Source organism: Mobula hypostoma, chromosome 7 (assembly GCF_963921235.1).
Source record: "Mobula hypostoma chromosome 7, sMobHyp1.1, whole genome shotgun sequence".
Lineage (NCBI taxonomy): Eukaryota > Metazoa > Chordata > Chondrichthyes > Myliobatiformes > Myliobatidae > Mobula > Mobula hypostoma.
The window spans coordinates 135,437,233-135,449,406 of NC_086103.1; the positions used below are offsets into that span (position 1 = coordinate 135,437,233).

Below are 12,174 nucleotides of genomic sequence, written 5' to 3' on the forward strand. Positions count from 1 at the left end.
AAGGGCCAAGATGGCCTGTTTCCGTGCTGTAATTGTTATATGGTTATAATATCTTTAGTGCTTTTAGAGGACAGCAAATGTTTATTGTTTTCCCTTTTACTACCTTAATACCTGTACACCATTGTAATGAAGTGATCTAAATGGATTGCATGCAAAACAAAGTTTTCCTCTGTACCTTGGTACATGTGACTTAAAATCAACTTACCAGTACCTTTTGTTTCTTATAGCCTTTCTACTTAGAATCAATGTTTTATCTTAACTCCAGTGACCACAAAATAAAAGTGCTTGGTGGGGGGGGGGGGGTGAAGAAAGGAAAGAAAGGTGGGGAAAAGGGATTACAGCGATTGTTCAGTGGAGATGTGAGAAGGAAGGGAAAAAGAATTAGGTAAAGGGACATGCTGATTGCAGGCAAAGAAAAACAATGGAGAAGATAGAGGAAAATAATTCCTTGACCCTGTTACAGTTTTTAATGAGATCAGAACTGATCATAAGATCAATATGCCTACCTTCGCACCATCTTCAAAGAAGCTCTTGATGAAAACTTCATTGACTCTGCCATGACAGCATTTCAGGCAACAAATCGCAAAATTCTATTATCTCTCAGATCAAAAAGTGACTTCTTCATGAACTGCCTGCCCCATTTTTTGCCTACTCTCAAGAAAAGAAATTCTGCAGATACCCGATCAACATTATTGATCACCCTTCAACCAAATTGAACTGGAATACAAAATGATCAAGTACTTACCAACACAAAGAATATTAAAACAAAAACCCTGGGAGGTAGATTTGTTGACTAGCTGATCCGGTAAACTATCAAATCCCACATGGCCCGACAAGGAAAGTGGACGGACGCTTTCACTCTGCAAAAGTGAAAAGTTTTACAGAAAGTCACAATTAAAATGTTTTCAGCTTCTATGTGTTTTACTGACATTAACAACAATGAACAAGTATACCATTTATAATTGGAAGCAGATTAAACGCAATATCAAAAAGATTGTTTAAGAAAACGTCATTCAGTCCCATGCAAACTGTCTGTAGCTGATTTATGATTGTAATTCACATCCCCAAATCCTAAAGGACATCAAATTTCTCTGCCCAACTGCCTCAAACAACTCAAGCAGTACAGGTATGTCTACGTAGTTTTTAATCACAAGGGTCAACAGTTCAATTTAAGAATAATATTATTTAGAAATCATTTTACAAACATTTATTATCCAGAGTGTGGGAGCAAGGTAATTTAGGAGGGTCCACTACCATCACTAAATTTGCTCAAAGATTCTGAATGTTTCACTAAAAATCTCTAATCTAATAGGTATTGACAAGAGAAAATCTGCAGATGCTGGAAATCCAAGCAACATACACAAAATGTTGGAGGAACTCAGCAAGCCGGGCAACATCACTGAAAGAGAGTACAATTGATGATTCAGGCCGAGACCCTTCAGCAGGACTGGTGAAAGGTCTCGGCTTGAAATATTGACTATACTTTTTTTCCATAGATGCTACCTGGCCTACTGAGTTCCTCCAGCATTTTGAGAGTCTAATATTTATTGAACAGTTAATTATTTATAAGTCAACAACACAGAAAGACTTTCAGCACATTACATCTCCTCACTGTTAATTAAAGCAGTCATTCCCACACCTGAGGGTGCAAAGAAGATTGATGTTACTATCAATGTCATACTGCAGTCAGAACAGAAATTTCCAGTATTCCAAAAAGTTCCAGGATCCTGCTTAACAAAGTAGTTTGATACAAAATCTTCCAGATATACTTACCAACCAGTGAATAATTACAATCAAACAGAAGAGTGGTATTTTTAGGCAAGTGTCCTATCAATGTCTTTGGATCCACCAACCCCATTAGAGCATACTATGAATTAGAACAGCGTTTCCCAACCTTTTTTTTTTTAGCCCAACACCTCCCTAAATCACCTTCATACTTGCCGATGCCCGTCTTAGGCACAGCACACTTTCCTGTATAAAAACATGTCTACTATATGCTAACATGAGAAAAATGATTCTCCTTTAAATTTTTATTTGTCTTTAAACCCAGCTTACACAGTTCTTGTGTGCTGTACAGCAGTTTCGATATCAATGTGATCCTTGAGCTTGATGGTTTTCAGCAAGAGTTGAAGTACCTGGTTCAAGTTGTGACAGCGTCCGCACACGTAACAATGTCTAAGCGGTTTCTGTTTTTTGTGAGTACATGGTTCACTGCACTGAAGCCTCTTTCAACAAGGTGGGAGGATGGAAATGCAATGAAAAGCAGTTTGGCTCTTCTCCAAAGACCAGGAAACTTCATGACAGTGTAGCCACATTTTTGAAAAGCATTTTTGCTTCTTTATCATTCTGAATTTCGGTAATTTCTTCTTGCAATCTCCCTTCGTGTTCTTCCACCTTGCAAAGAAATGGGTTAATTACCCAGTCTGGAATTTCCAGATCGTTCAAATCCCTGATTCGATTCTGAAAATCCTTCTTCAGTGACTGCAAATCGCTGTCTATGAAAGAGTGACATTCTTTCCATACAGGGAAATCATAAGAACATTCTTCTCCCAATGTTTTGCTTATACATTTCCAATCTTCTGATAGAAGTGCATACTGCACTTCTTGCCTGGATAAAACAGAAAATCTCACCAGGAGCCATGCTTGAAAAAAAGTCACTGGCTGAGGTTTTTGGCTGCAAGATATTGACAAAAAATTACACAATGTATTGCAAACAGACTTGGAATTTCTTTTTTTCATAGATGCCACTAACCCAGCATAGCAACCTGTCATATACAGTGCTCCATCCGTTGCACAAGGAAATCATGTGCCTAACTGGAATACTTTTATCCCCAATATACATTTTGAGATCTGTTGATATTTGTTTTCAACATTTTACAAAAGAGAATTTCTTCATATGCTTTCCATTTTTGATAAACCATACATATGCCATTAGCAATGCCTCGCTGTCCCGTACAGTTGACTCATCCAGTTGTATTCCGAATTGTTTTCTTGTAGCTCTGTACATAGTTGATACTCAATATCTTCACTCATTTTGTCAATACAATGAGCTGCTGAGTTATTACTCAGAGGAATTGATTTTAAAATACTGGTAACATTTCAAAATGTTATAACATTTTGAGAACAGTGGTGAGCACTTCTGATACAGCTGGCATTATCAATCTTTCACCAATTGTATGATGTCTTCCACTTTGCTATCATTTTGTAAGTGTTATAAGAAGCATTGAGACTATCAAGGTCATTTTTTAGCCTTCTTGACAAATGACTCGAGTGTGTAAAGCTTTTCAAATGCTTCTTTCATCTTCTGGAACTGAGTAATACCATAAGTGGTCTTTTCAGGGTGTCTTTTTCGAAAGTGTTCCTGCAACCTTTATGGAGTCATGACTTCATCTGACAGCGTACTACAGTATTACAATAAAGACACATGTGGTGTCGCTGATCTGACAGGAACTGAATAAAACCATACTCCAGGTATGTAACATTGTATTAACACACCCTCTGTACAGTTTCTTAGCAGGATCAGAATTCATGGCTTCACCACCTTTAGACTCAGAGATTGTGCCGTACATATTTATCCATCATTAACGGGGCTAAATTAAAATTAAAAATGAGCACAAACTGGGAATGCCTGTCAGATGTTGACGACAGCAGTGAGTTGACACGGTCAGTCAGGTCTCGTGCCTCAAGTTAGGATGCCACTTACTGACCACCCCCCCACTGAAGAATCTTGAATATCCACCCCCCCCCCACAATGACTTTTATTTCCCATAACGTCTCCTTAGGACATGTAACCGCACCACTAAGAACCACTGAATTAGAACATAGAAGCCCTTTGACCCACAGTGTTGTGCCGTCCGATTCCAAGACCTATCTAAACCTTCTTTCCCATAAAGCCCTTCATTTTCTATCATCTACGTCTCTTAAATATCACTAATACCTCTACCACTACCCACTGGCTGTGTGCTCCAGGCACTTACCACTCCCTATGTAAAAAAAAACTACCTCTAACATCCTCCCTATAGTTTCCTCCAAGCACCTTAAAATTATGTCCTCTCATATTACCCACTGCCAGCCTGGGGAAAAGGTGCTAGCTGTCCACTCTATCTAATGCCACTCATCCTCCACTTCAAAGAGAAAATCCATAGCTCGCTCGACCTTTCCTCATCAGATCTGCTCTCTAATCCAGATAGTATTCAGGTAAATCTCCTCTGCATCCTGTCCAAAGGTCCCACAGCCTTCCTTTAATGAGGAAACCAGAACTCAACACAATACTCCAAACATGGTCTAACTGGAGTTTTACAGGGCTGCAACATTAACTTGTGGCTCTTGGATGCAATCCCCCAATGAAGGCAAATACATCTTCTTTACCACCCTATCAACTTGCTGTGGCAGCTATATAGGTTTTCTGGATATGGATCCCAAGTACCCTCTGTTTCTCCACACTACTACGAATCCCGCTTTCAAATACAATCTTCCAAAGTATATTATTTCACACTTCTCTGGATCTGTCACTTGTCAGCTGAGCTCTGCAGCCTGTCAAAGCCCCGTTGTAACCTACAACAACCTCCTACACTATTCAGAACACCAGCAACCTTTGTGTCATTTGCAAGCTTATCAACCCACCCTCCACTTCACCATCTGTCAATTATAAAAATCACAAAGAGTAGGGGTCCCAGACAGCTTCCTGTGAAACACCCCCTAGTCACAGACTTGCAGGCAGAATATGTTTCATCTACTACCAACCTCTGCCTTTAGTGGGCAAGACAATTCTGAATCCATGCAGCCAAATTTGCCTGAATTCTATGGCTCTTGACTTTCTCAATGATCCTACCATGCAGAACCTTGTTGAACACCTTATTAAAATCCATCAATCTATCTTCAATTTAGTTTGTCACCTTCCTGAAAAGATCAATCAAGCTTGTGAGGCACAACATGGCTCTCAGAAGGCCATGCTGACCATCCATGATCACTCTATGGTTCTTCAAATGCTCATAAATCCAGTCTTCAAGATTCCTTTCCAGGTTTGCTCACCACTGATGTACGATTTATAGGTCTGTAATTTCCGGGATTAAACTAAAGGAACAATGTTTACCATCCTCCAATCTTCTGGTACTACTCCTATAGCCAGTGAGGCTGCAAAGATCATCATCAATGGGGTAGCAATTTCTTCTCTCACTCCCACAGTAACCTGAAATATATCTCATCTGGCCCCAGGTCCTTTAACTATCCTAATGTTTTTCAAAACTGTCAACACACCCTGCAACACATATTCCTGCACACGCGCTATGCTGAACTCTCATTCATCAAGGTCTCTCTCACTGGTGAATACTGCAGCAAAGTATTCTTTCAGAACCTTCCCAACTCCAAAAACTCCAGGCACATCTTCCCTCTTATCCATGATCTGTCCTACCCTCGCACAAGTTAAGCTCCTGTTCTTTATATACATCTAGAATGCCTTGGGGTTTTCCTTAAACCTCTTTGCAAAGACCTTCTTTACCACTAGGTTCCTTCTTAAGCTCTTTTAATTATGAAAAGCCCTTTCTGATCTTTGCTTCCTATACCATAAGTATGCCTCCTCCTTCCTGACTAAATGATCCACCTCTCGTCAAGCATGGTTCCTTCACCTACCATTTTTTCCCAGCTTCAATGCAGCAAATCTGTCCAGAACCCCATAAATATGGTCCCTAAACAACCTCCACATCTCCATTGTACATTTCCCTGAGAACATCAGTCCCCAAATTATGATCCCAAGTTCCTGTGTAATAGTATCATAATCAGCGCTCCCTCAATTAAGTACTTTTCCATACTATTTACTCTCATCTCTGAATAAGATTATAGTAAAGGACAGTGAGTTGTGGTCACTGTCTACGAAATGCTCATCCACTGGGAGATTCAATGACTGAGGTCCATTCCCTACTACTAGATCCAGTATGGCCTCTCCTCTAGTCAGCTTGTCCACATAATGTGTCATCAGAAACCCTTTCCAGACAGACCTAACAAATGCTGCCCAATCTAAACTTACACTAAGGAGGTTAACAATTAAGCATTGTCGAATCAAATTTATACAAACATATCTGAATACTAGAAATACATTTGCTACATTCCAATCTTCTGCTTTCCTTTCAACTTTAAGCTCTATTTACTTCCATGATAAACAGCAACAGAGTAACATACAGACTTCTCACTTTATGAGGATTAACAACTAATAATAAATGAAGCTTAATGCTAAGACAACTTACAAGAAAGGTGCGATCATTCAACGACCAATACATAGATCGACCAGTTAGTAAGATATGTAGAACTGTATGGCTGCCCGATAAGCAGGAGAGAGAGATAATCCAAATCTTGATTGAGTCATCAAAGAAATGCTTTGCCAACCTTTACATTGAGCACAAGTAAGTTATCTAGATTGATACACTAAAAAAGGAAAATTTGTATTGGTGGACATAAAGCAAAGTTCCAAATTGCCTGGTGGAGGAGAGTAAAGAGAAATGCTTATGTAGATTCTGTATCTTCTTTTGCAGATTCTGTACTTAACTATTCGATTTCCTTACATTTTCTAGTACTTTCCTTTGCTTTGAGAGAAATCAAACACTTGCACTTCTTCCGAGCTACTCTCACTGCAAACTGCAGCCAGTAATTGCCCTTTAAGTAATGTACTTTTGAAAAGTCTTAACAAACTTATGAAGGACTCGGGGGACTTAACTCTCAAGTACGAGGGTACGTCACCTTTAAACGAAGCATCCAGCCCAGATGGGGTACCTGGCTGGGTACTAAAGACCAGTGCGGATCAATCGGAGTATTCCCGATATCTTTAACATCTCACTTCAGCAGTCTGAGGTAACCACCTGCTTTAAGCAGGCTTCAATTATACCGGTGCCTAAGAAGAACATGGTAATCTGCCTCAATGACTCTCATCCAGTAGCACTTACATCCACTGTGATTAAATACTTTGAGAAGCTGGTGATTAAATATATCAACTCCTGCCTGAGAAGCAACTTGGATCTGCTCCAATTTGCCTACTGTCCCAACACGTCAACAGCAGGTGCCACTTCACTAGCTCTTCACTCAACCCTGGAACATCTAGACAGCAAAGATGCAATCTGCAAACCCCAGTCGGTTCGGAATGGTAACAACATCTGCATTAGCACGGGTGAACCAGAAAGCTGTGAACTCAGCCTTCCCCTCCAGCTTTCAAATCCCTTACTCACTCTTCCTTCAGTTAGTCCTGACGAAGGGTCTCGGCCTGAAACGTCGACTGCACCTCTTCCTAGAGATGCTGCTTGGCCTGCTGCGTTCACCAGCAACTTTGATGTATGTTGCTTGAATTTCCAGCATCTGCAGAATTCCTGTTGTTTGCGTTTAAACTCAGCCTTCTGCTCTATTCACTTGAGGTGCACCGGTGAGAGGCTTAAGCACAGCTCCAATACCATACTTAAGTTTGCTGAAGACACCATTGTTGGTAGCTGAATCAAAGGTGGTAATGAATCAGCATTTAGGAGGGAGGTTGAAAATCTGGCTGAGTGGTGCCGCAGCAAAACCTCTCACTCAGTCTCAACAAGACCAAGGAACAGATTATTTACTTGAGGAGGAGGAAACCGGAGGTCCCTTAGCCAGTCCTCATTGGGGGATTGGGGGGGGGGGAGGGTCAGCAACTTTAAATTATTCATGTTATCATTTTAGAGGATCTATCCTAGGTCCCACATGCAAATACCATTACGAAGAAAGCACAGCAGCATTTCTAAGAAGTTTGTGAATATAAACTAAAAAGTTTATGACATATTGTGAATATGTCATCTAAGACTGACAAACTTCTATAGATGGTGTGTACTCTATAGAATTGATTTGCTGGTTGCATCAAGGAATGGTATATAAACACCAATTCCCTTGAACAGAAGAGCCCACAAAAAGTAGTGGATATAGCCCAGTTGATCATGGGTGAAGCCCTCCCCACCATTGAGCACATCTACATGAAGCACAGTCACAGGAAAGCAGCATCCATCATCAACGACCCACACCACCAGGTTCTGGAACAGTTATTATCCCTCAACCATCAGGCTCTTGAACTAGAAGAGATAACTTCACTCAGTCTCACTCACCTCATCACTGAACTGTTCCTAAAACCTACATACTCACTTTCAAGGACTCTTCATCGCATGCTCTTGATATTTATTGGTAATTTATTCCTACTATTTATTTTTCTTTTTGTATTTGCAGTTTGTTGTCTTTTGCACATTAGTTAGGGTGGTTTTTCATTGATTCTATTGTGTTTCTTGTATTTATTGTGAATGCCCACAAGAAAATGAATCTCACAGGGTTGTATATGGTGGCATATATGTACTTTGATAATAAACTTACTTTGAACTACATAGTCTTAACCTTGAGGCTCCACCCATCCTATGTGGATGGGATGTATCATTGCTTGATAAGTAACTGTTCTGCCCATGACCACTAGAAACGGCAGAGAATTGTGGACACAGCTCAGCACATCACAGTAACCAACCTTCCCACCATGGACTCCGTCTATATTTCTTGCTGTCTCAGGAAAGCAGCCAGCATACTCAGAAATCCATCCATCTCTTAACATTAAGAGCAAGATATTCTGCAGATACTGGAAATCCAGAGTAACACACACAAAGTGCTGGAGAACTCAGCAGAATCAGGTTTAATATCACCGGCAAATGTCATGAAATTTGTAATTTTGAGGCAGTACATTGCAATACATAATAAAGAAATCTATAAATTACAATAAGAAATATATCATTAAAAAATTTAGTAAGTAGTGCAAAAGGAGCAAAAAGAGAAAAGAAAATTGACCTGTGCATGGGTTCATTGCCCATTCAGAAATCTGTGAAGGTGGGGAAGCCATTTCTAAAAGATTGAGTGTGTTTCTTCAGGTGTCTGTACCAATGAGAAGAGAGCATGTCCTGGGTGATGAAGGTCTTTAACGATAGATGCGTCTTTTTGAGGCATCGCCTTTTGAAAATGTCCTCGATGCTGGAGAGGCTAGTGCCCATGACACAGTTAGCTAAGTTTACAACTTTCGGCGCAGTCACCCCTTCATACCAGATGGTGATGCAACCAGTTAAAATGCTCTCCACACATCACATCTATAGAAATTTGCAAGTATTTTTGGTGTCATACTTAAACTCCTAATGAAAGATAGTCGCCATCATGCCTTCTTTGTAACTGCACCAATACGCTGGGCTCAGGATAGAGCTTCGGAGATGTTGGACACTCAGGAACTTGAAACTACTCACCCTTTCCACTGCAGATCGCTCGATGAAAACAGGTGTGTGTTACCTTGACTTCCCCTTCCGGAAGTCCACAATCAATTCCTTGGTCTTACAATGTTGGGTGCAAGGTTGTTGCTACGACACCACTCAACCAGGTGATCTACCTCACTCCTATACACCTCCTCACCTGGGGGATTTCAATACGATGGTAGATTGTGAAAATCAGGTTGGTTATGGATCCCAAATGGTGGAATTTGTAGAACACTATGAGATGGCTTTTAAGAGCAGCTCATGGCAGAGCCCACTAGGGAAACAGCTATTCTAGATTGGGTGTTGTGCAACATACCAAAATTGATGAGACCTTAAGGTAAAGGAACCCTTGGGAGTCAATGTTCATAATATGATAGAATTCACCCTGCAATTTGAGAAGGAGATGCTAAAGTCAGAAGTATCACTATTACAGTGGAGTCAAGGGAATTACAGAGGCATGAGAGAGGAGCTGGCCATAATCGATTGGAAGGGAACACTAGCAGGGATGACAGTGGAACAGCAATGACGGGAGTTTCTAACAGCAATTCAGAAGGTGCAGGTTAGATTCACCCCAAAGAAGTGTTATAAAAGCAGGATGATGCAACTGTGGCTGACAAGAGAAGTCAAAGTCAACATAAAAGCCAAAGAAAGGGCATAAAATGGAGCAAAAATTAGTGGGACGTCAGAGGATTGGAAAGCTTTAATAACCAACAGAATGCAACGAGAAAGTCATAAATAAGAGAAATTTGGAATATGAAGGTAAGCAACCCAATAATATTAAAAAGGATACCAAAAGCTTATTCAGATATAGAAAGTGTAAGAGAGAAGTGAGCATAGATATTGGACTGCTAGCGAATGATGCTTAAATGGTAGTAATGGGGGAAATGGCAGGTGAACTGATTTTGCATCAATCTTCACTGTGGAAGACATTAACAGTATGCTGGAAGTTCGAGAGTGTCAGGGGACAGAAGTGAGTGAAGATGCCATTAATAGGGAGAAGGTGCTTGAGAAACTGAAAGGTCTGAAGGTAGATAAGTCACCTGGACAAGATGGTCTACACCTCAGTATTCTGAAGGAGGTGGCTGAAGAAATTGTGGAGGGATTAGTAATGATATTTCAAGAATCAATGGATTCTGGCATGGTTCCAGAGGTCTGGAAAATTGCAAATATCACTCCACTCTTCAATAAAGGAGACAGGCAGAAGAAAGGAAATTACAGGCCAGTTAGTCTAACCTCAGTGGTTGGGAAAATATTGAAGTCGATTGTTAAGAATGTAGTTTCAGGATACTTGGAGGCACATGATTAAAATAGGCCAAAGTTAGCACTATTTCCTTAAGGGAAAATCTTGCCTAACATATTTGTTGGAATTATTTGAAGAAATAACAAGTAGATTAGACAAGGGAAAATTGGTGGATGTTGTGTACTTGGATTTTCAGGCCTTTGACAAGGCACCACACAAGACTCCATAACAAGTTAAGAGCTCATGGCATAAGAGGCAAGATACTAGCATGGATAGAGCATTGGCTGATTGGCAGGAGGCAAAGAATGGAAATAAAGGGAGCCTTTTCTGTTTAACTGTCAGTGACTAGCGGTGTTCCACAGGGGATGTGTTGGGACTGCTTCTTTTTACATTATATGTCAATGATTTGAATGAAGGAATTGATGGCCTTGTGGCCAAGTTTGCAGACGATACAGAGATAGGTTGAGGGGCTGGTAGTGTTGAGGAAGCAGAGAGGCTACAGATTAGGAAAATGGGCAAAGAAATGAGAAACAGAATACAGTGTTGGGAAGTGAATGGTCATGCACTTTGGTAGAAGAAATAAAAGCGTACACTATTTTCTAAATGGAGAGAAAATTTAAAAATCTGAGGCACAAAGAGACTTGGGAGTCCTCATGCAGGATTCCTTAAATGTGAATTTGGGGGTTGAATTGGTGGTGAGGAAGGCAAATGTGATATTAATATTCATTTCGAGAGGATTAGAATATAAAAGAAAGGATGTAATGCTAAGGCTTTATAAAGTGCTGGTGACGTCTCATTTGGAGTATTGTGAGCAATTTTGGGCCTCTTATCTTAGAAAGGATTGGTTGACATTAGACAGGGTTCAAAGGACATTCAAGAAAATGATTCTTGGTTTGAAAGGTGCACTTGATGGCTCTGGGCCTGTACTCACCGGATTTCAGAAAGAATTAAGGGAGAAATACAATACGCTGACGCAATTGTATTTCTAAGCTACAATGACTGTTCTGTTGTATCCCTTACTGCACATACTAATTATTACAAATTACTATAATTTGCACATTCGGATGGAGACGTAACGTAAAGGTTTTTACTCCTCACATATGTGAAAGATGTAAGAAATAAAGTCAATTCAATTCAATTCAATTCAATACATTGAAACCTACTGAAAGGTGAAAGGCCTTTATAGGATAGATTTGGAGAGGGTGTTTGGGGGGAGTCCAACACCAGAGGACACAGCCTCAGAATAGAAGGACATCCATTTAGAACAAATGAGGAATTTCTTTAGCCAAAGAGTGGTGAATTTGTGGAATTTGCTGCCCCAGACAGCTGTGGAGGTCAACTCATTGGATATATTTAAGGTAGAGATTGACAGATTCTTGATCAGTCTGGACGTGAAGAAGGCAGTAGATTAGGGCTGAGAGGGAAATGGATCAGCCATGATAAAATGGCGGAGCAGACTTGATGGGCCAAATGGCCTAGTTCTGCTCCTATCTTGTCTTCACCATCTGAAATTCTGGCAACAATAGTTCTGTCACTGGCAAATTCATAGATTGTGCTTGAGGGTGCAGAAAGAGTATAGCATTGGACTAAGCATGGATCCTTGCAATGAACCAGTGTCAAACAAGAGAAAATCTGCAGATACTGAAAAGAACACAGTTGACGCTCTGG

At 40.3% G+C, this 12,174-nt stretch overlaps 1 protein-coding gene across 1 annotated transcript in view; it reads right to left on the reverse strand.

The window, feature by feature from the left end:
- The window catches only part of septin10 (septin 10), a 61,848-nt gene that overhangs the window by 38,671 nt on the left and 11,003 nt on the right, over positions 1–12,174 (reverse strand). Inside the window, exon 2 of the mRNA XM_063054070.1 lies at positions 746–860. Within this exon, the coding sequence (XP_062910140.1) occupies positions 746–860 (115 nt within the window). The remainder of the gene's footprint in view (positions 1–745; positions 861–12,174) is intronic.